General features: G+C 41.9%; 2 protein-coding genes across 2 annotated transcripts; both read left to right on the forward strand.

The window, feature by feature from the left end:
* The first annotated feature begins 4,607 nt into the window (after nucleotides 1-4,607).
* On the forward strand, nucleotides 4,608-7,892 carry LOC113417032 (proto-oncogene Mas-like). The gene is made up of 2 exons (XM_087971917.1): nucleotides 4,608-4,612; nucleotides 6,735-7,892. Exons 1-2 carry the CDS (start codon nucleotides 4,608-4,610, stop codon nucleotides 7,693-7,695), a joined length of 966 nt encoding a protein of 321 aa, XP_087828043.1. The 3' UTR covers nucleotides 7,696-7,892.
* Nucleotides 7,893-18,217: 10,325 nt separating this feature from the next.
* On the forward strand, nucleotides 18,218-19,147 carry LOC113417085 (mas-related G protein-coupled receptor member H-like). The gene has a single exon (XM_026675298.2). The coding sequence runs from the start codon at nucleotides 18,218-18,220 to the stop codon at nucleotides 19,145-19,147; it is 930 nt and encodes a 309-aa protein (XP_026531083.1).
* Nucleotides 19,148-24,863: the final 5,716 nt, after the last annotated feature.

The following is a 24,863-nucleotide window of genomic DNA, read 5'->3' on the forward strand; positions in this document are numbered from 1 at the left end:
GCAATGCTATGCTATGCTATGCTATCCCTATCCCTACTCTACTCCTTCAAGTGATTATCTATAGTATATCACGTGGAAAAATAGTCAGACCTATGAATCTTATTCAAAGTTTAGTTTTCAATTCTTTCTCTTATTAGCCCTTTCCCTGTGTTAGCCCATTATTCTCAATGCAAAAAATACTTAAGGAATATACATGCATAATATTTCTGGAACCTGCAGAGTTTTCACATAAAACCTATCATTGGGTGTGCCAGCAAGTGTCAGATATGACCTGGCTTGGGGGAAAAAACAGTTCTGTTTCCTTCTCTTCCCATATGAGTTCATGAGTTTTCTTCATTGCCAAACTGGCTCTGCTGATCACTGACAAATAAAGACCAGCACTGGCCATTTGTCAAATTGTGAGCAGATAAAGATGCGTGGGTAATGCCTTCATTCTGCTGCTAGCTAAACTTTATTTTCCTGCTGTCACCATTTGGTAAGATCACTTGACTGTCTGGGAAAAGAATGTTTCAGAACTTTACACCCGATAATAAAGGGTAAGTATTATATACTATAATATATATTATACAGTATATTATATTCATTTGATGATTAAGTGACTTAGGATCCAAAGTATAGCCTGCCATAAAATGCTCTCTTTGGTCTGTTCTTGCACTACACTTTCTTACACATTTTTCTATTCTTGCACGATCTTCATGTTTTATTTGTGCTATTGCAGATGTTTACCTGTGATTTTTTTTCTTATCTTTTACACTGGTGTGTGCATTAACAAAATAGTAAGTACAGAATTTGAGACATCTGTAATATAATGCATTAGACTGATAAAGATTAGTTTTTCTGACAAGAAAGATTGCCACACCATCAGATAATGTGAGTCCTTGAAAACATGTTATAAAAGGAGGGAGACAATTGTGCAAAATAAGAAATATATTATTTCAGCTCCATTGCTTTTCATTGTGTTTCATTGTTCAGTCTTGTTCAACATTGTTCTGCTGCTTCGGGGATATGAAAAAATCTAAAATTGGTTGAAGGTTCCAAGATGTGATTGAGAACTCTCTGTATTGGGGGTAGCTTTATTTATTTATTTCCAAAACCTGATGACTTAAAAATATTACTGGTTTATTCCTACCTGGATAGTATAGGAAAGACCCTTCTGTAATAGATTCAGTATCTGGTAAGATCCAATTTGTATCTTGCCCCACAAAGAACATGCATTGGTGTAGACATGGCTCCATGATTAGGAAAAAAATTGTTCTTTGACTCTTTCTCTCCCTGCTTTTAACTGTCTTGACTGAAAAACACATTTTTGAAAACTCTAAAAAAACATTTTTTTGTAACACCTCGGTTGGCTTCATAAAGGCATTGCTTCTATAGATTTTGGATTTTTGTTTTATCATAGCCCATAGAACAGTATTTCTTTGTAGCACCTTGTTCACAGCTATTCTTTATTCATAAGTTAAGGATTTTCACATTCTTGTTGGTATATAATTTATGTACCCACACTGTGAATAACATTTTCTCACTTCACCCTATCATTCAAATGCACACAGCAGTCTTTACATGGATTTTGCATGTCTTACCTCATATTTTCTTCTTTTTTTGGAAAGAGGAAAATCAGCCTCTCTCTCTCTCTCTCTCTCTCTCTCTTCTTAGAACATAAGGGAGCTAATTAATTCATCTGAGAATATCCTTTGGGAAAATAATTATTTCATGGATTTGCATTTTTTTTAAAATCAGTATGAGCCTTAATGGGAAATAAAAGAAAAAAATAAAAAGGAACAATGTCTCCAGCTCATTTTCGGGCTAAACTAATCAGTCTCCCAGAAAAACTGATTTAACCAGCAGCTCATTTCACACATTGAGTGAAGCTATAATATGGCTTATTTGGGATTAGAATGTATTGTAATGTGAATCTAGCTGTTTGTTTTGTTAACAATTGTTTATGGTTTAATGATATATAATGTTGAACCCAGCCCATTTGGCCTTATTCAGTAAATCATGGCTGAAAAACGAAATGTGCCTTAGTGTAAAAAAGTGAATGCTAGCACCTCCAACTTTCAGTTATATCTTTTGAGAAATCCAGAAATGCCCATTAACATAGCAACAGCAACTGTGTTTGCCTAGTGATGCTGCACTTCATGCAAGATACACATTTGTCCTCTGGACACTTTACCTCCCTTTTCAGGATTGTCTAAGAAATACAGTGAATGTATGAACTCATAGCATGAGCCCCTTTTTAAACATTCATTTCTTTCACTTTTCTTAAACTGCATTTCAGAAATCTGTATATGCATGCATTCACATCCCAAATAAGTATATTAGTTATTTGTTGCACATATATCCTGCCTTTTTTTATGAGCATCAATGCTGTCTTACATGAGGCTTCCTACATTTCATTCTCACAGCTATTTGTGAGGTGCGGTGGAGGCTGAGAAAGGGACAGATTAGTCCCCTGACTTCCAACGAGCCACAAGGCTGAATGGAAAAACTTGAAGCGGAAACCACCAAGTCCTTCAACCAGTTCCTTGTTCAGTGATTCTTTTCACCAGGAAGTAATTTAGAAAGGCCAGACCAGGAGTCAGCAAGAAAAATGCTTGAACCAAGATATTAGAATTCTAAGAAGCTTGGGAAAAAGTTATTTTTCCTCTTTCCCTGCTCTTCTGTTACCTAAAAGCCAATGCCAAAATCAGACCACTAGATAAAGAGCTAGCATACCAAAACAATGATTAAAGAGAGGGAACAAGTAAGATAGTTAAGAACTGTTTCAAAAAGCCCTCTATTTATAAATGTATCTGTATAGATATCTAGTGGCTTGTTTAATTAAGGCCACTGTATAGTAGAATTAAGCATTAATTATTTCCATGAGAAACACTGTAACAATTGTTGGGAGAAATGTCCATCTGGGTTCAGTTCCAAGTGGGAAGAAGCACACTGGAAACATGGAGAGTGCTCGGAAGGATGGTTTTAATGGTGGACAAAACCACATTGAGATCCTAGGCAAAACAGCACACGGATGAGAGAGGGAGAGAGATTTAGAATCTCTGGTGGGCTTTGAACTTGCTTCTTGTTCCTGTGGCAAGAAATGTATCCTGATTGGTTGTCAGACTCCCATGGGGCCACGCAGGGGTAACTTTGCAGCTTGAGTCCCAAGCTTGGTTGAATTTTGCTGAGTGATGCAATCTTCCCAGGTGCCATGTGGTGAGATGGGTAGAGGGATAATCCTCTCATGTCCTGAGGCCCATATCTTTATCCCATCACCCTGGAGCTGAAAGTGGGGTGGGGGTCGGGCAGGGAGCTGTAGGAAGCTGCTTTGTCTTTAAAAACATGTTTCTCCTTTTCTCATCCAGGGAAATATACTATTCTGCCTTTTTAATACTTCCTAGAATATTTCATTCTTCTAGGAGAGGGGTGGGTGCTAACTTTCTACAATATAATCATAATTTTAGTTCATAGTAGTAGTTTAGGTTAGTTCGTAGAAATAATTGCAAGTATGTGTCTGCATACATGCCTATCCTTTCCTCATTATATCTATTTTGGAAATTAGCCACAATTCTAATCACACAAGTCCAACATTGGAGCCCTGCCCCACCTAGCTGGTAAAAACAGTCAGGGGAGAAACTGGAGTTGACTCTAGGATATGCTTTAGGGAACAAGGAGAGGTTTCAATGCCTTTGATATTCCAAAGTTTCTGGCAGCAGTTCTTGAGAAATTTAGTGAGGGTCTTTCTCAGCCCTGTTCAGAGCTTCTAGGTATGCTCTGACTCTGAATTTCAGTGTTAAGTAATCAAATAATGACCATTTACATAAAGGGGATTTGCCCTGCCTATATAACTCAATGCAACATTAGCCTTTCTAATTTATCAACAGAATTGCATTAGAATTATGGATATTGATTTTGCACAATAAGTTTAGAAATTAAAAAAACGTGTTAGGAATATAAGGAAATATGTTCACTGCAGATGTAGGCATTATTATTCCATCTACTAAGTATGTTCCCTAAATATGTTTTCTTGGTTTTCATTTTTCCCCCTCCTCAAATGCTCTCACTCCTTCTGTTAAAATTCCCAGTGTCACTCCAAATTTAGAGATTAGTCTCCTGTGATAAGGAGATTCCCAGATGGGGATTGTCAGAATCCCTACAGAATCTTTGAATATTGCCCTTCATTTTGGGGTCACTGGTTTCTCATCTTTAAAATATTTCTCAGCAAGGTTTTGAAAAAATTAGAAGCGAAAGAAACTTTTTCCTTTTTTGGGCTAAACAGCAAAGGCACATATGCCTGCCATCAAATCTAAAGTTCTTCCCTATTGGGAGATATAGTGTACGTTTCAGTAGACCACATGAATTTTTATGACAGATGGGATTGCTATCTGAGCCTTGAAGATCAGGCAAATATTTCAGAAAGAGGTGGACTGAAATGCCCTTGTCAAACTTGTATCAAATGGCTGGATAGGCAATTTCTAGAGAAGGAGAAACTTTCTACAACATTTTCAGACTTACATTAATAGCACAATTATTATTATTTAAATGGAAGGTATTCTTTCATGTTGACTTCTTTTGGCATTTAGTTGAAACCTAGTAAATCTGGAAGACTACAGATTTCTAGAAATATGAGGTACAGTCCAAAACAGGACATACAATCATGTTGTTGACTACTTAATAACTAAGTAGCCATATTACTTGTCGCAACTGAGTTAGGGGGGAGGAATAGTGTCTACTGGAAATATCCAACCAGATGTGGGATTTGTGTTAGGGTTAGTTTTAACATCAAACAACACTAGATTTGCCTTGGGCTGAACTAGCCTTCCATGACCAGGCAGATTCTGCAAAGATGTCTGAGAAGACTCACCTTCAACAGTGTTAGGGTGCCTCTGAACCAGCTGGGCTACTGGATTTTTGTTTCAGGGAGTTCAGGAAGTCCCAGGTTACCAGCTACCTTTCTGCCAAGAACTCTTTTTTTTGAGTGGCACACCCAAGGCCATCTGCTTCCTGGTCTTGGTCTATTTATTCCAGCTTAGAGCAAGCTGAAGCATTTGTGTATTGCAAACATAAGTAACCAGTTTAAGAACGTCTCACTCAGCTCATGATAATTGTTTGAAACTCTCTTCTTGCTTAAAAGATTAGCTGTAAAACAGAACAAGAACTCAGAGAAGAAAATGCATGGGAATTTTTCTGTCCCATGTGTATTTCAGAAAAAAAAATGAATTTAGTACTACAGAGAGTTGTTGAGATGAGAGTTGTTCAGAAAACAAAGGACAGTTTAAGAAAGAACAAAAAATGGAAAAGGGAATAGGGAGGAAAGAGAAACACACACATTTAGGTGCCAAGAAGAGCCAAAAGTATTGTGCTGTAGCTTGTTTTGTCAGAGTGACCTTCCCTTTATTCAGCTGCCAGCTGCAATAGCTGCATCCACATACAGAGGAGCCAGTTTGGTGGAGATAAAAATCTTGTTTTCTTACCGCAGAGCTTTCACAGAACTTGTTAAAATTGGAAAGCAAAAAGAAGAAAAGAGCAGGTAGATAGAGTAGAGCAGGTAGACACACTGCAAATACTAAGGAAAAAAGACTGCTTGCCTAAAAACTTCACAAACAATTTATTTGCTAAAGTGTGAAACTATTTCACTATATCTACCAGGGGTGGGATTCCAATTTTTTTTACTACTGTTTCTGTGAGCGTGGCTTGGTGGGCGTGGCATGGCTTGGTGGGTGTGGCAGGGGAAGGTTACTGCAAAATCCCATTCCCTCCTCACCCCACTAACCTGCTTTCCAGCTCTGTTCTCCTGTGCAGGGCAACAAAAGAAGAGCCAGCCGATCAGATGGGACTCGTGAGGCAGAGAATAGATCGGGATGGGGCCAGTCAGAGGTCTTATTTGCTGAACTACTCAAAATTTCCGCTACCGGTTCTCCAAAACTGGTCAGAACCTGCTGAATACCATCTCTGATATCTACTCATATAAAGTGTTAACAGGAATGTTGTAGGGCAGTGATCCCCAACCTTTTTGACGCCGCGGCCCGGTACCGGCATCAGCTGGGCGCCGCCATCTTTTTGATGAAAAAGTGCTTCCGTGACTTCACGGAAGCACGTTTCATCAAAAAGATGGTGGCGCCAGAGCTTCCGGTGAGCTTTTCCGGGTAGAAATGGCTTTCTACCCAGAAAAGCTCACCAGAAGCGCTGCGCCGCCATCTTTTTTATGAAAACGTGCTTCCGGTGAGCTTTCTACCGGAAAAGGTCACCGGAAGCACTTTTTCATGAAAAAGATGGCGGCGCCTGCAAGCCGCGGACCGGTAGGAGTTGTTCCGTGGATCGGTACGGTCCACGGACCGGTGGTTGGGGACCCCTGTTGTAGGGAATCAAAGAGAGAAATCTGTCTTGTTAGATGGCTCTTTCCGAATCCTTTTCATTGCAATACCACAGGGGGGGGGGGGTCAAGCTCCGTTTCATTGAGGGCCGCATCAGGGTTATGTTTGGCCTTGGGGGAATGTGGCCAGGGTGGGCATGGTCACCTCAATGTCACTTGTGTCTGGGGCACTTGTGGTGGCCTAGGCACTCCCCGCCCGGGTTCCGTTTTCTCTGGCCAAGGCACCGTGGGCCGGTCCTTTCCTGTTTCAAGGGGCACCCCATAGACCAGATCTAAGCACTCCATGGGCCGGATCTGTCCTGCAGGTCTTGAGTTTATCACCCCTGCAATACAAAGTTCAACAGTCTTAATAATGATGGGGTTCTTTCTATTTTTACAGGGAAGAGAAGAATACTGGCCACTCCATACATGCCTTGATCACAGAGATTGTGCCTACTGCTCATGCAGCCAAGATAAATGAGACCCAAGATTCACTCCCAGAAGAGAAGGCTCTGACAATATTGTTATATATTACTCTACCTTTCTCTGTTTTTGGACTTTTCAGCAATGGAGCTGTTTTCTGGTTTCTCTGCTGTAGAATCAAAAACACTAAATACACAGTATACGTACTGAATTTAGCCATTGCTGATTTCAGTGTCCTCTTCTGTCACATAACCTTTTTTATCAGTTTAATTGTATGGGAAGATGCTTTTTTTGGTGTGCATTTCTATGTAGCATTTGATATCTTGACTTTTTTTGGATTCAATACCAGTTTTTTCCTATTGACAGCAATTAGTGTGGAGAGGTATGTGGGGACCTTTTTCCCTCTCTGCTATCGTTTTAAACGGCCAAAGCATCTTTCCACCATACTGTGCACTGTCCTGTGGGGCCTCTCCTGTATCATGGTGGGAATGGACTATATATGTTGGCAGAAATACATCTCTTTGGGAGATATTTATCCTGAAAATGCAGTCATTGTCACTGTTCTCATGATATTTTTGCCAGTTATGGTCTTTTGTAGCTTCAGTCTGTTTATCAAAATATCGAAGATAAAATCTCCAGCTCGCTTTTATCGCACTATCCTTATCACAGTCATTCTCTTTCTTATCTTTGCTATGCCTCACAAGATCCTTTCTCTGATAGAATACATGCAGCCAACACTGCCCATAAATGAGACCATCATTCGTAGCTTTTCCTTGCTTAATGTAATCAACAGCAGCCTCAATCCTTTTGTTTATTTTTTTGTTGGAAGACAGAAAAGGTGTCATTCCAAGGAACCCTTGCAGGTAGTGATCTATAGATCCTGCAATGATGAATCCCTGGGTCATGCAAGCAGTGAAACAGTGACTCATTCCCACTAAAAGCAGCTTTCTACAGATCCATTTGGTGAAAACTGATCGATTCATTCAAAAGGCTGCTTATGAAGTCTCTAACACATTCCAGGATGATGATTTGCCAGGGCAGATTTCCATATCTCTAATCACACCACCTCTGTACCTGAGGCCTGATTTTGTTTTTCATTTTCTTACCTTGACATGGATATATAATTTTACTTTGGTTGGCTTTTTAGATAATCAACATTATTGTTTGCAGCTGATATATAGAGCCTTTCTCAATAACCTTGATTATATATTTTTTGGCAAATTAAGAAGTCTCTTGGCTCTTCAGATATCCAGTTTTCTTCAACATGCAATGAAGCATGGGCCAACGTGCTAATTGTGTCCATGTGCAAACTTCTTTTGCATTGTGCCATTTGTTTTGGCTTGTTTGTTTCTTGTAGAACTATTTTATATGTGTGCCCGTTCTTCATTTTATTGCAAAGAAAATGGAGCTGACATGCTGAAACAGAAAAATAACAGTTAGCAATAAGCTTTAACCAGTGTCTCTTACTTTAGCTATGAAGAACGAAAAACCCACACAACCCTCTCTTCACTTCCAATATTGCTAAAAGTAATGGCATTAGAGGTATGTGTGGATGCTGATTTCCTTAAGAGGACAACATTTTATTTCCTAGGAAAGAAGAAAATAATAGCTGAACGTGCTTAGGCACATCTGCAGAAGATGAGGACAAAGTTAGGGAACAATGGATTGGATTTAAAATGTGTGGGGAATAATTACAGATGGAATGGGTGTGATACACACTCAATGTGACTCATACTCAAATATAATATCCTGGGATATATATGTAATGCTCATCTTGACTTCCTATTTAATTGCTTCCTGCAAAACAGGTATAACTTTTCTTCATTGACTATGCACCTTTTTTTTGGATCGTTATACCTGAACTCCAGAAAAATAAAATGCCTCCTTTACATCCTATGGGTTCAGCCATGCCACTATACCTCTTTAATCCTGCATTATCCTATCAGAGCATCAAGGTCCATATAATCTGAAAGGAAGCACCTTTCCCACTAGTCACTCTCCAGCCCTTGCCACCACCACTTCTTCCTCCAGCATTTGGCTTCTCAGCACTGTTTCTTGAGTTTCTTCCTTGTGGATTTTAAAAATATCATTTCCACAAATCCAGCCAGATGTAGAAGAGGAAACTAGAACTGCATTATTTGATTCAGGGAAGAAGAAAAGGACATTTTTCTACAGCTCTGAAAGGACAGCAAGATATCTGCTGCAGCTCTACTTTTGTTTATAATCTCCTGAAAATAATGGGGATGTCAATCTGGGCTGATCTTGATTATTAGCTGGTTTACCTCGATTTTCCTGTTTTTGATCATTTTTGTTGCTGGTGAAGAAAGCATAATAGCAGTGTGGAAGATCATTGTTATTTCGAGGAGATTAGTGACACATTTCTCCTTCACATTAAGAAAAGTTTAGAAGTTTAGAGCTCATTCTGAGATCAACCTGTTTGTTTTTTTACTCTTCTTTCCTGAATAAAGGGGGGAGAAAACTTTCATATAGTTGCAAACCGTTATTGTGAAAATCTCAGACTTTCTATTTCCATCCTGAAGTTATGTGCCATCTAGTCAAGGCCAGGTTTTGTAGTCTCCTGACCACAGCAGAGCCATGAAGTCATGGTGCCAAATTTTGATTAAAAGGTTGGGGTTGTTGTTTGTTGGGAGCATCTTCATAGATCCTAGCACTGAGTACTGTGGAAATTGACTGCCCTTAGGGTATCTCTGCTGTTATTATTAAGGAGCTCCTGGCAGCTTGTAAGAGATTTGGGTATCATGGTACATTGTATGTATGTTTTTTACATTACGCTTTTAAATCTGTTTGCTTGAGCGAATAATAAAGTTTCAAATCCCTTTATTTACTGGCGTGCTTATTGTCTTTGAATCCAAAAGATTCAAATTGCTTGATCACTGCCCTGGCACTTGGCAAAACAGTAAGAGATGTGAGTGTCCAACAGACAATTTGTTTCTGTTATTCAGCTCTGTAAGACTTTGTTAGCTGCACAATGGGTGGCAGGAGGCACCTTCTTCTTGGAGATTATTTCTTCCCTGGTGTTTTATTTTAGTGTTTGAATTATTATAAATTTGGTGTTGCTTAATTTAATTTTTGTGTGTGTGGATAAACAACATGTATGGACGTTTTCTTCTCATATATTTCTTACAACCACGATGGCGCCAACGACGGCCGCCTCGGTGAAATGCTCTCTAATGGTTTCTTTATTCCTTCTGGTTTGGTTCTGCAACCCAACAGGACAGACACAGACTTCAGAGGATAATTAGGACTGCAGAAAAAACAATTACTACTCACCTGCCTTCAGTCGAGGACCTGTATACTGCACGAGTCAAAAAGAGGGCTGTGAAAATATTTACAGACCCCTCACATCCCGGACATAAACTGTTTCAGCTCCTTCCCTCAAAACAATGCTATAGAGCACTGCACACCAGAACAACTAGACACAAGGACAGTTTTTCCCCGAAAGCCATCACTCTGCTAAACAAATAATTCCCTCAACACTGTCCAACTATTTACAAAGTGTGCAGTACTATTACTGTTAATCTTTTCATCACTCCTTATCACCCATCCCCTCCCACTTGTGATTGTAGGACTGTAACTTTGTTGCTTGTATCCTTACGATTTATATTGACTGCTTCCTAGTATGATTTGATTGTTGATTGTACTCTATGACTATCATTAAGTGTTGTACGTTATGATTCTTGATTCTTAATGAATGTATCTTTTCTTTATGTATACTAAGAGTATTTACACCAAGACAAATTCCTTGTGTGTCCAATCACACTTGGCCAATAAAGTATTCTACATTCTACATTCATTGCATATTGTTTTCACTGGGCAGATACCCTCAAAGAGAGGAAGTTCTTCAAATGTCCCGGCTTTAAAGGTGATAATTAGCATCTTGAATTCCATCCAAGGAATAACCTGGCAGCCAATTCAGCTCACACAGCAATGGTGTACTATTGGCAAACTGAAGGATGTCTATTACCACGCAAAATGCTATATTCTGGACCAACTGTAATTTCCAGGAGGTCTTCAAAGATAGTCTCACGCAGAACACATTGCAATAAGCCAGCTTAACAGAATAACAGTTGGAAGAGACCTTGGAGGTCTTCTAGTCCAACCCCTTGCTCAAGCAGGAAACTCTATACCATGGGTATCAAACTCGCAGCGTCTCATTGCCATCACATGATGTTTTGTGACATTTTCCCCATTCGTGGAGCTGAGGTGGGCATGGCCTGCATGTGACACATCCAGCCTGTGAACCACCAGTTTGACACCCCTGCTCTATACCATATCAGATAAATGGTTGTCCAATCTCTTCTTAAAAACATCCAGTGATGGAGTACCCACAACTTCTGGAAGCAGGTTGTTCAAGTGATTACTTGTTCTAACAGTCAGGGAATTTCTCCTTAGTTCTACGTTGGTTTTCTCCTTGATTAGTTTCCATCCATTGCGTGTTGTCTTGCCTTCAGGTACTTTGAAAAGTACTTTGTGGCAGCCCCTTAAGATATTAGAACATCACTTGAAAGTGAGCAAGGCATGAGTGATCCTAGGCAGGGCATCCCAGGCCACAAATAAGTGTGATTGATGCACAACATGTATCTGTGCAAAAGGTCCCTAGCCAGAGCTGCCAGCTACCAACTGCTTCTTGAGCTACAAATCCAGGAAGATCCCCAAACTGTATATTAGTTCTGCCTGGGTAAGTGCTACTCAGGGGTGGGATTCAAATTTTTAACAACCGGTTCTGTGGGCATGGCTTAGGTGGTGGGTGTGGCTTGGTGGTCATGTAACTGGGTGGACATGGCTTGGTGGTCATGTTATTGACTGGGCGTGGCCAACACAATATCACTCACATCGAGTCACACATCTCCTCCCCTGGCCCTCATGACTGTGGGAATGCTGCAACAGTCGTAAGTGTGAAAAATGGTCATAAGTCACTTTTTTCAGTGCCATTGTAACCTTGAATGGTCACTCCACACAAGCAAAGTACCAGCAAAGGAAGGAAAAAAAAAACCTCCAGAGAAGTTCCTGAGACAGGAAGTCTAGTCCTGCCAAGAATGTAATAAGGGTTAATGGAGAAGCAGTTTCTGTAAGCAACACCAGAATGTTTCTGTCCTGCCTTCCTTACAGGATTAGACCAGTAATTTCTTCTAACAACAGGTTCTCCGAACTGCTTAGAATGTTAACAACCGGTTCTAGCGAATAGGTGCGAACTGGTAGAATCCCACCCCTGGTGCTACTCCATCAAGAGTCAAAAACAAAAGTAATTCAACACAGTTGGTTAGAAAAGGGGGCTTTTCACTACCACCTTCCAGCCTGACAAACTCACCCATTCCCTAAAATAGGTATTAGTCCCTTCATGCACTCAATCATATGTCGCTTCCTTGGAGGCTTTAACCAGCCAGGAGTGGCATGGGTCCAAAACACAGGTTACAGAGATCACACACAGGGGTGGGATTCAACTGGTGTTACTACCGGTTCGGTGCTGCGTGCGCGTGTAAAACAACCTTAGGCTGTGCTGCCAGGACAGCTGAAAAACGCGCGCAGGTGTGCAGCATTTGAAAAGCCTCTTTTTCCCCTGCTTTTTCAACCTCAGCTGTGCCACGCAAAGTACTGAGGTTGAAAAAGCAGGAAACAAAGGACAGGTAAGAGCCCGGGCAGGTGGGTGGGCCAAACAGCAGCAAACACAGAACTGGTTCGATGTCTGCTGCTCTTCAGAGCTACTGGCTCTATAGAACCGGGCAGAACCAGTAGCATCCCACCCAATTACAGGTAAGTTAATGTGAATATGTGCGGCTAGAATCACTAGTAGGGTCATTCAACTTGGTTAGTGGCTGATGATTTAAACATGTTTGGTAGAGCTGTCAAACTTGTGACCTATGGGCCGGATGTGTCACATGCTGGCCACACCCATGCCCAGTATAGCGAAGGGGGAAAAAAAGTCCTGATACGTCACATGACACCACCATGACAACGTGAGTTTGACAGACCTGATGTTTGGGGTATAATTCCTACATGGGGCCATTTTTGCTGCTCTCCATGCACATGACCTACCACATGAGCTAGCTATTTGAATTTCTAGAAGTAGGAATGAGCTGGGGAGGAGTGCAAATGACATTGCATACAGCATGATGATATCAAACACATGATATTATATCAAATGTGATTTCGTCAAGGTGGGGCAGGTCAAGGAACAGACAGTATAAGGTCTACTATTACTATAAGTTACAATTACTGAATCTTGAAAGCCTATTAGAGTTTTCTTCTATTCCCTCTTATACATACAAAATCAAAGCAGAGTTATCTTGTGGTTTTTTTCTCACTCCTCATCCCTCCTCCGGCTAAATTGACCTCAACAGTTCTTGTATTCCTTCTTCAAGGTCATCTCCCAAACAGCCTGTTGGTTTTTTTTGCTTAACGTTAACATAAATGGATTTAGCAATTTAAACAGCATAATTTTTATCAAAGACAGAGAAAAGGACAAACTCTTAATGATCTAAAGTGAGACCATTTGGGTAGCCTGAATTTGAATCCATAATAAACTTGAAATTATACTTTATACTTCATTAAATAAAATTAGGCTGAGAACCATTAGGCTGATGTAATGGCTAAGGCATCAACTTAGAAACCAGAACACAATGAATTCTAATCCTGCCTTAGCCAGTTGAATGACTTTGGGCCAGTGACTTTCTGTCAGCCCTAGAAAGGGAGCAATTGCAAGCACTTCAGAAAAAAACTTGCCAAAAAAGTTGTAAGAACTGATCCAGGCAATCTCCAAGAATTGGACGTGACTGAACAGAAGAAGAAAAAATAGGCTACTGGGTTATGAAGCAATGAGAATTTTAAACGATGGTGAAAGTAGGCATGCCAGCAAGGGGAAGGTATAAGAAAGTCAAAACTTCCACTTTTATTATTTTGGACCACTCCCATCTAGGCATCTTATCAGATTCTTCTACAAAGTGGGGATGGTTAAAATTTAATGGAGTAACACTTCTAGCCATGACTTCCTTCTGATATCCAGCAATAATGCTGGATTCTGGATATTTCTCAGCTGTAAATATAATCCTCTGTACATAATACGACCCCATCCAGAATAGACATATTGGCCATCTATGGGTTTGTAGGGTTAATTTATTCCTACCTTAAGTCACACATTATTCACTTCCACCAATGAAATCAAATCCCAGTTCATAATAGAAGCAACCGATTTAAAGTAAAGAATTCGAAGAGAATAGACTGTTATAGAACAGGAGTGTCAAACTTGATTTCATTGAGGACCGCATCAGGGTTGTGTTTGACCTCAGGGGGGGGTGGGGGGGATGTGGCCAGGATGGGCATTACTTGTGTCGGGGGGCACCTGTGGTGTCTTGAGCGCTATGCCAGCAAAAACGGTCTCCTGAGCTCCATTTTCGGCTGGGAGGGCCTCCTGGAACCCTGTGCCAGTGAAAAGGGAGCTCAGGAGGGCCATGGGCAGCCCTCCCGAGCTTCATTTTTGCTGGCAGAGGCACTGTGGGCTCGTTCGTCACTTTTTCCAGGGCAGCCCCACAGGCCAGATCTCAGCACCCCCTGGGCCTTGAGCCCCCTGTTATAGAATCTTCCGACCTGGAAGCAGCAGAATCACTGCCATTTCACAATCCTGTTTTCATGCCATCCAAGCCATCCCAGCAGAAACTCATGGCTGAGTTTTGAGGACTATCAACAAAAAAACAAAAACAAATGATCTTTTTGATTCTAAGAATGGTTCATCTATCAGACTGATCACGTGAGACTTCAGGAAAAAATCATGAAGTTAGATCTCAAATGATATGAAGGGCAGTGACTCTGTGAACTTTGCAACACAGCAGCTAACAGTTTCTATGAGGTCATGAAAATATCATCTTCTGTTTATTACATAGGACACCCATTATCATGTTGCAGTTGGCCATGCCTTTGCAGCAAGCAATAAAGCTTCATATGAAGGCAGAAGCATAATCAGACAAGACTGAAAGGGAACTGGAGTGTAGAAAACGGTAGTATTTAGTTTTCTACTTAGCTTCTATTCTTATCAAAGTGATAATATTGTTGCTATTATCATTGGTCACATCACTATGGTTTTATTACAATAACTTTCTGTCTAAAGACATTATCAGCTAGTGGTGGGATTAAAACTTTTTTACTACTCGTTCTGTGGGCATGGCTTGGTAGGCATGGTGTGGCATGGTTTGGTGGGCGTGGCTTGGTGGGCGTGGCAGGGAAAAGATACTGTAAAAGTCTCTATTCCCACCTCACTCCACGGGAAGGTTACTGCAAAATCCCATTCCCTCCCCACTCCACTACCCTGCTTTCCAGCTCCGTTCTCCTGTGCAGGGCAACAAAAGAAGACCCAGCCGATCAGCTGGGACTCGGGAGGCAGAGAATAGATGGGGGTGGGGCCAATCAGAGGCGGCATTTGCCGGTTCTCTGAACTACTCAAAATTTCTGCGACTGGTTCTTCAGAACTGGTCAGAACCTGTTGAATACCACCTCTGGATTGAATATATGATCACTGAAACGAAATAATAGATGAAAAGGATGAAAATCTTATTTTCATCTATGACCAGTTGATACATTTCGAATATACATAATTTAGAGACCAAATTAAACCACCAATTAGTTATACAGTAGATGGGTCCCTCCGTTTAGTCATCCAACCAGAAAAAATAGAACTGGTACCAATCAAATATACCTGCCTTCTGGGATAGAATTGACTTCTTAACATGGAGGGAATCTGAAGGACTGTGAACAGACCATCTTCTAATGACTGTGTCACATATTTTTGAACAAGCCCAAAAGAAGCAAGAGGCGGGATTTCAGAGAAGCAAAATACTTTTGAGTATATTTGACCATTTTTGTTTGTTTATTTATTTTCCCTCCTTTCTAGTAGCTCTTGTGTTTTGCCTCTGTGGAAATCAGAGACAAATTATCCATGAAGCATCCAAGCAACCTCCAATACTAACATCAAATATGTATTCCTCATAGTACACACAGCATCTTAGATCTCTGTTTAACTGGTTGTAACTCTTAATTCCCACATTTGCCCCTGGTACAACTAAAAGGTGAACCTCTCTTGTAGCTCTTTCTAGAAGGCTAAGAAGGAGGCACAGGAGAAACTGTCAAGGCAAGGAGAAACTAGAAAATAATCTGCCCCTGCCTATTATTAGGAATCTCCACTGGATTATTTATTTGTTGGTTTGTTTGTCAAACTTGTACAAAATAACAAGTATAAGTATAAATATAAACAAGAACAAAGGGAGTAAATACAGATAAATGGGGACAGTAAGACAGGAACGGTAGGCACGCTGCTGTGTTTATGCACGCCCCCTTAAAGGACCTCTTAAGAATGGGGTGAGGTCCACGGTAGACAGTTTGAGGTTGAAGCTGTGAGGGGTTGAGGCTGTAACAATGGAGTCTGATAGGGCGTTCCAGATGTTGTCCACTCTGTTGCTGAAGTCGTATTTTCTGCAGTCGAGTTTGGAGCGGTTTACCTTGAGTTTGTATCAGTATTAATTATGACAATTAATCTTCCATGTAAGTAAAGTAAAGTATGACAATTAATGAAATTAATCTTCCATGTAAATGAAGTATTCAAGTTATTATTAGTTGTATACCTAAATTGATGTGTTCTTTGTCTCATAAATTCTTATTAAGGTGAAAATGTCATAATTCCCAATTCACTCTTTGCTAGTCATGTGTCCTATTTAATTCCCAAGTAACATGGATTATAGTTTATTATCAAATACTGCAGCTACAGATGTCAAAATGGTACCGCCTGATAGAAACTGGGCTGGTACCACATTCTATCCCACTTGAATTTAAAAGGATTCTTTTAATATAAAAAACCCATAAAGAATGAAAGCTGGTGCCGGCTTCTAGCATAGTATTTCTCAAATTTAGCAACTTTAAGATATGTGGACTTCAACTCCCAGAATTACTGACCAAGCAACCTATGTGCGCCGCAAATCTCAGAAACTTTGTCCACTCCTGGATGAAACTCCTTGAAAAGTAACTTTTCTATATAAATGCCTTTCTGGCAGAGGTGTGTATTCAGCAGGTTCTGACCGGTTCTGGAGAACCGGTGGTGGAAATTTTGAGTAGTTTGGAGAACCGGCAAATGCCACCTCTGACTGGAGATTTTACAGTATCCTTTCCCTGCTACGCCCACCAAGCCACGCCCAAAGAACCGGTAGTAAAAAAAATTTGAATCCCACCACTGCTTCCTGGGCATTAAGGCCCTTAGGAGGTGTCCTTCCAATAGGGAACTTTTTTTAGTAGCTTTTCAGATTTGGCAACATCTTCCGCGGACCGGTGGTTGGGGACCCCTGTCCTAAGGGACATCAGACTAGTTCCCACTCTATTCTCCCTCCCTAGTCATGCAAAAATCTTTTTCATTGAATCTGTGGTGCTCTGTGTTTTTATAGGTTTTGTTTGTTTGTTTGTTTGTTTGTTTGATATATTTTAATGGAGTAGTTTGTTGTAGTGTTTAAGAGACAGACTGGAAATCAGAAGACTACGAGTTCTAGTCCCACCTTAGGCACAAAGTAAGTTGGATGATCGGGTGCCAGTCACCTCTCAGCCCACGGAGGAAGCCAAGCAGAGGTGGTATTCAGCAGGTTCTGACAGGTTCTGGAGAACCGGTGGTGGAAATTTTGAGTAGTTTGGAGAACCGGCAAATGACACCTCTGACTGGACCCGTCCCCATCTATTCTCTGCCTTCCGAGTCCCAGCTGATCAGCTGGGTCTTCTTTTGTTGCCCTGCACAGGAGAACGGAGCTGGAAAGCAGGTTAGTGGGGTGGGCAAGGAGTGGGGATTTTGCAGTAACCTTCCCCCAGGAGCGGGGAGGGAATGGAGATTTTGCAGTATCCTTCCCCTGCATGCCCACCAAGCCATGCCACACCCACCAAGCCACGCCCACAGAACCGGTAGTAAAAATGTTTGAATCCTACCACTGAAGCCAAGGACAAATCACTTCTGAAATCTTGCCAAGAAAACTGCAGGGACAACTTCCTGGCAAAATCATGGGTCATCTATAGCAGGGGTGTCAAACTCGAGTCGTCACGGCAGCGTCATGTGATGTATTGTGACTTTTCCCCGCTTCGCTAAACTGGGCCTGGGCATGGCCAGCACGTGATGCATCTGGCCCGTGAGGTGCGCGTTTGACAGCCCTGATCTATGGTATATCTTACTGCTAAATTGTAAAGCTCAGACCACTTTTTGTAAGCATCATCTGTGTGCCTTCTAAATGAAGATCCCTGACGTATGATCCAGTACAAAACATTCAGCCAGAGGAAGATGATGCTCAAGTTAGATTTTTCTACCCAATCTTGTGGGTACAACCAAACAAGCATTCCTATCTGAAAAGCTGATTTCACTTAAGTTTTCCTATCATCTTACTAATACTTTTTGTGTTTGATTTTGGCAGATCACAAACTGATAGCTGCAAGATGGCAGAAACATACTCTCTGTCTTTTCATACTATTGGAGAACATAACTATGCTGGGGCAGAACTGGAAACTGGATACACTTTGCAAAAATCAATTACGATAGTTTCCATCCCAATCTGCATTTTAGGATTATTTGGGAATGCAATTATCTTCTGCCTTCTCTGCTGCTCTGTCAGGAAAACTAACTTTACTGTGTATTTCCTAAACTTGGTACTGGCTGATTTTGTTGTACTCATCTACTATGTTATTGTTTTTGTTTTCTTTTTGAAAGCTGTTCCTATCAGTCTATATACATTACATTTAATGGATCTGGCACATGCATTTGGGTTCAATGCCAAGACCTATGTGCTAACAGCTATTGCTGCGGAAAGGTATGTCATGATTTTTTTCCCAGCCTGGTATCGACTTCGTCGGCCCGCGCATTTCTCAGAAATCGTGAGTGTCATTTTTTGGGGCTTATCTGGCCTGCTAGCCATCACATTACATTATACTTGCAATCTAGAGATTGATACGTCACTCCAGGAAGCGAATCAGCATTGTGAGCCTACGAAAATGGCCAGAGTGATAATCAACCTCCTCATTTTTCTTCCAATCATGGTCTTTTCTACATATCTTATTTTCACAAGGATGCTGCCTGCATCCCAGGAAGCTCCTCTGAGAAGACTTGACATCACTATAGTGGCCACCGTTCTTCTGTTTCTTCTCTTTGCTGCTTCAGTGAGGATTATTGAAATCATAGCCCGTTGGGTTCCAAAAATCCATATCCCAATTCTCTTTCTCAGTCTTCATTTTCTTGATGCCATAGACAGCAGTGGGAACCCCTATGTCTACCTGATTGTTGGCTATTCAAAAACAAAGCTTGATTGTAGAAATTCTTTCGAAACATTACTTGAGAGAGCTCTGTTGGATGATGGGACAACACAAGAGTAGGCAAGAGCTTATTCAAGAAGATTGTACCAAAGGGATGCTATCAAAAAGTATGCCATTGTAACTGGTTATTGCCTTGAGTTCCAGAATAAATGGAGTGCATTTCTTGTATAAAGTTTGGCTTTGCTCATTACTTCTAATAGACCTGCAAGTTTCTAGGCCTTGCTTACCCTCTTCTACGAACAACATATCTCAAATCTTTAGCCATTATATGCAATCAAGACATTGCCCTTTGGATACATTAGTTAGGGCTCAAGGCTGCATTAAAAAAAAATCCTGATCTTTGAGCTGCCTTGATGACCTGTCCCTATCCTGCCTCAGCAATGAGGCCAGCAAATGGAACTGTCTTTACAAGTTGAATGCAGATGTTAAGGAAAGCAATTGTTGGATTCCTCTGGTTTATTTCTCCTCTCACCAAACATCACCAAGAAAAACTTCAACCAATGACCCTCCTTAAAGTGGGCTGAGGCAAGAGTTGATTCATATCTACAACATTGTGGACAATTTGGACTGTGACAGATTTGGACTGATTTGTATCAATTCGTGCATACGTTCTTTAATTTGAATTGGATTTGATTTAGCAACTTAACATGATTTTGAATCCATACTATAGAGCAGGGGTGTCAAGCTTGATTTCATTGAGGGCTGCATCAGGGTTGTGTTTGACCTCCAGGGGACCGGGGTGGGCATGGCCAGGTGGGCCAGCTTGATGTCATTCATGTGCTGGCCTGAGCACTCTGCCAGCAAAACAGGCTCCCAAGCTCCGTTTTTGGCTGCAACGGCCTCCTGCAACCCTTTGCCAGCAAAAATGAAGTTCAGGAGAGCCGCACACAGCCCTCCTGAGCTCCATTTTCACTAGCAGAGGCACTGCTGGCCGGTCCTTCACTGTTTCCAGGGTGGCCCTGCGGGCCAGATCTAAACACTCTGCAGGCCGGATCTGGTCTGTGGGCCTTGAGTTTGACACCCTGTCAGCCCTGCTGGGCAATTGAGAAGTTACACTGACCAACCGCGGTACTCACATTTAATGTTTGTAAACAGGGTTTAATTCTTCAGTTTCTCTCACAATAGTACCAAAGGCAACACTGGAACAATTCCAAGCAAAGCTAGCACTGAAAGCTACTGCCTTTCAGCGCTTAATATAGCTGTTTAATAACCCCACCCCTCTAACCTACATCTGCCCATCTCCATCCATGCCTCCACCCCGTAACTACTTATGCCTAAACAAACTCACTATTTACATCATCCAACACCCAGACCACACCATGCTAACCCCACTGTAATACTAACCCCACTCTATCTCCTGTTCTTCTATCACTCCGATCTTTACAGCCTTCTTTACATGGAACAGCTGATGGCTGTCAAACCAGGACCGCCAAACAGCTGAGTTCCCATCCAAGCGGCTTTGTGCAGCTGCAGCGTGGGCTGTAAATGGCATCGCCATTCTTCGCCCGTTTGAAGCCGAAACAGACATGCCAGACTCAGGGCAGCTTGCGAGCATTGGGGCAGCGGTGGCAACACCTCGGAGCAACATGTGAGCATCGGGACAGCTTGTGAGTATTGAGGCGGTGGCATGCCAAACTGCTACCATCGAAGTGTCGGGCTCTGAAGAATTCACCGAAAGCCTGACACACCCCTGCTTACAGAGGACTTTAGCTATGACATCGAAAAGAGGAGTAAGACTAGTAAAACAATGATTCAACCCCAGGAATGTAGACAGCATGATAAAAAGATTTTTAAAAAAACATATCTTGACCTTATTGACCTTAAAAAAGGGAATTGAAGGTTTTGGATGGTCTTTTAAAATTAAGATGTCCCACAGCATAGCATTCCTGGAATCTCTGGGTCTCTCTTTCTTGACTGGTCTACTTTGAAGGGCTGATTGTTCTAAGCATTGTTCAAAGAGAAGAAGAGGCAGAGCCTGGGAATTAGAGTCAAGAGAGGAATTAGCCTGGAGTCGTTACTTTTCAACAGGGATCCAAATCCAGCCCGCCCACCCCCAAATTCTGTTAATTCTGATCTAGTGCCAATTTAGTGCTGACCATTATTTGACCAGAATCCTATTTTTCTTTTACTTTTTATGTATCCATTTCATGTATTCATAACTATGTTTATACTTATACCTGTTATCTTGTAAGCGATTGACAAATCAAATAAATAAATAAATAAAATCTTGTGTATAGGCATGAGCAGCAAATCAACTTAGCCGGAATTTAATGTGTGGTCCTGATTCTTTACACCTGGCAGATTAGGAGTAACTTGCCCAGATTTAGTTCTTTCAGATCCAGTGGATTTCTTGGGAATACTGTAAGCACCTTCTTGCTACAGAAAAGAACAGTGTATTTTTCGAGTGGTAAAAATGAGCAGCTTATAAACTATACATTGTCAAGTTAGGTATTTCTTGTGTGTGTGTGTGTGTGTGTGTGTGTGTACACACACACATACACTATAGCAACTAGCATTAAGTTCTAGGCTGCATAAACAGAGGGATAGAATCAATATCACTTGAAGTGTTAATACCACTTTATAATAAGGCCACACTTGGAATACTGCATTGTTTTGGTCGCTACGATGTAAAAGAGATGTTGATGCTCTAGAAAGAGTGCAGAGAAGAGCAACAAAGATGATATGGGGACTGGAGGATAAAACATATGAAGAACAGTTGCAGGAACTGGGTATGTCTAGTTTAATGAAAAGAAGGACTAGAGGTGACATGATAGCAGTGTTCCAATATCTCAGGAGATGCCACAAAGAAGATGGTGTCAAGCTATTCTCCAAAGCAGGACAAGAAGCAATGGGTGGAAACTAATCAAGGAGAGAAGCAACTTAGAGCTAAGGCGAAACTTCCTGACAGTTAGAACAATTAATCAGTGGAACAACTTGCCTCCAGAAGTTGTGAATGCTCCAACTCTGGAAATTTTAAAAAAGATGTTGGACAACCATTTGTCTGAAGTGGTGTAGGGTTTCCTGCCCAGGCAGGGGGTTGGACTAGATAGAAGACCACCAAGGGCCGTTCCAACTCTGTTATTCTATTCTAAAATGGAATCTCAAATTGTCCATAAGAGACTAGGAATGAAAAAGCTAGTCTATCTGCCTGTCTGTTGTTGGCCTTTTTTTCATCTGCCAATCTATTGTCAATTAAGCCCCTCCTGGAATGTAGCATTCTGGCTTTGGCCCTGGTTTCCTATACTGTAGATACAGGATAAAGTTTCCTACCCTACCTATTGTATTTTTGTTTTTTTCCATATTTACCAAGTCCTTTTCTCTTTTGGGTCTCCCACTATGTGGGTCAAGCCTTTTTACGATTACAGATAGACGGTCCTCCACCTACGACCATAATTGAGCCCAAATTTTATGTTGCTAAGCGAGACATCTGTTAAGTGAGTTTTGTCCCATTTTACGGCTTTTCTTGCCACAGTTGTTAAGTGAATTGCTGCAGTCGTTAATAACCCGGTTGTTAAGTGAGATTCTGGCTTCCCCATCGACTTTGCTTGTCAGACCGTCACAAAAGTTGTTCACATGATCTGGGGACATGGCAACTGTCATAAATATGAAACCCGTTGCCAAGCAGCAAATTTTGGCCACGTGGTCATAAGTGTGAAAAATGGTCATCATCATAAGTCACCTTTTTCAGTGATGTTGTAACTTTGAATTGTCACTAAATAAAAGTGTTGTAAGTCGAGAATTGCTTATAAATGGAATGTAAAGCTTCTTAGAGCTAATCTCAAGTCAATATTCATGAAACAGGAACTGAAAAACAGAGGTAAGTATCCAGGGGTGGGATTCAAATTTTTTAACAACCAGTTATGTGGGCGTGGCTTAGGTGGTGGGCGTGGCTTGGTGATCTTGTGACTGGGTGGACATGGCTTGGTGGTCATGTTATTGGCTGGGTGTGGCCAACTCGATATCACTCACATCAAGGCACGCATCTACTCGCCTGGCCTCTCATGACTGTGGGGATGCTGCAACAGTCGTAAGTGTGAAAAATGGTCATAAGTCACTTTTTTCAGTGCCACTGTAACTTTGAATGGTCACTCCACACAAGCAAAGTACCAGCAAAGGAGGGAAAAAAAACCTCCAGAGAGGTTCCTGAGACAGGAAGTCTAGTCCTGCCAAGAATGTAATAAGGGTTAATGGAGAGGCAGTTTCTATAAGCAACACCAGAATGTTTCCGTCCTGCCTTCCTTACAGGATTAGGCCAGTCATTTCTTCTAACAACCGGTTCTCTAAACTGCTTAGAATGTTAACAACCAGTTCTAGAGAATAGGTGCGAAATGGTAGAATCCCACCCCTGTAAGTATCCTCTGGATCAGGGATCTCCAACCTTGGCAACTGTGATGACCCGAGGTGTGGCACAAAAGCAACAAAGTCACAAAAGTAGGTAAAGTTCCTTTAATACCTGTATACTTCACGAGTTAAAAAGAGGGCTGTAAAAATATTTACAGACCCCTCACATCCCAGACATAAACTACCGTGTTTCTCCAACAATACGGCCTCCACCAATAGGAAGCCCCACCATGTTTTATTGGCATAAAATCAAATTAAGCCCCTCCCCCAAATTAAGCCCCATATTAAACATGCGAAATTGGGGGAGCGGGGGCTTGCCGTTAGTAAGTACTTTTGTTGCATGCCCGGATATGGTGCTGCCTGCGTTGCTGGGGCACTTCATATCGGGCGCGGCCCTGGCAGGATGAGCGGAGGGTCCGGCGGGAGGCGCCGCCAGAGCCGTAAGGGCTGGGCAAAGCTGGGAAAGTGAGCCGCGGGTATGTGCGTGCCTCCTCCTGCCCCTCGTTCCCAAATCTCGCCCGGGCTGGCGGGCGCTAACCTCGCTCGTTCTCCCGCGTCGGGCTATGGGTGGTGGCTGTTTCCACTGCGAGCGGCTCAGACCCGCTGCTGCTGCCCGCAGCCGCCCGCCTGGCCTTTCTTTGAGGTGGAAGAGCTCGCTGGGCTGAAGGACCGGTGCGCCAGAGGCGCGCAGCGTAGGAGGTCGGGAGGAACGGAAGAGGCCCCGGGAGATTAGCCTCCCCACGTGGGGTTGGGCTGCCCTCTCGGGCAGGGGAGGCTTTGTAAAATAATTCGCTTTACCTTCGAAAGCAAAGGGAAGACGGGAGCACCTGAAGCCAAGTGTCTCCTCAGGGCTCCGGTTGCAGGGAGGAGCCCTGACTGGCCGCACGTGGCTGCGCCAAACGCCGCGGCAGCAAGGGAGAAGGGGCAGCAACGGTGGCCCGAACCCGAAGGTCTCCCGAATATCCAAGCTGTCGCTGCCCGCCCACCCACCCGAGGATGCAAGGGGGGAGAATTAAGTCACCCCCGAAAAGACGTCCTAGCCGTTTTTCAGGGTCAAAAAAAAAAAAAAGGCCCGGTCTTATTATGTGAGAAACACGGTATTTCAACTACTTTCCTCAAAACAACGCTATAGAGCACTGCACACCAGAACAACTAGACACCAGAACAGTTTTTCTCCAAAAGCTATCACTCTGCTAAACAAATAATTCCCTCAACACTGTTCAACTATTTACAAAGTGTGCACTACTATTACTGTTAATCTTCTCATCACTCCTTATCACCCATCCCCTCCCACTTGTGACTGTGTGACTGTAACTTTGTCGCTTGTATCCTTATGATTTATATTGACTGTTTCCTAGTAGGATTTGATTGCTTATTGTACTCTATGACTATCATTAAGTGTTGTACCTTATGATTCTTGACAAATGTATCTTTT

Source organism: Notechis scutatus, chromosome 1 (genome assembly GCF_049901735.1).
Source record: "Notechis scutatus isolate UNSWTSFEM ecotype Mainland chromosome 1, rNotScu1.2, whole genome shotgun sequence".
NCBI lineage: Eukaryota > Metazoa > Chordata > Lepidosauria > Squamata > Elapidae > Notechis > Notechis scutatus.

Bases quoted from the DNA above. Each gene is read 5' to 3' on its own strand.
- LOC113417085 (XM_026675298.2), top strand. From the start codon at position 18,218: ATGGCAGAAACATACTCTCTGTCTTTTCATACTATTGGAGAACATAAC.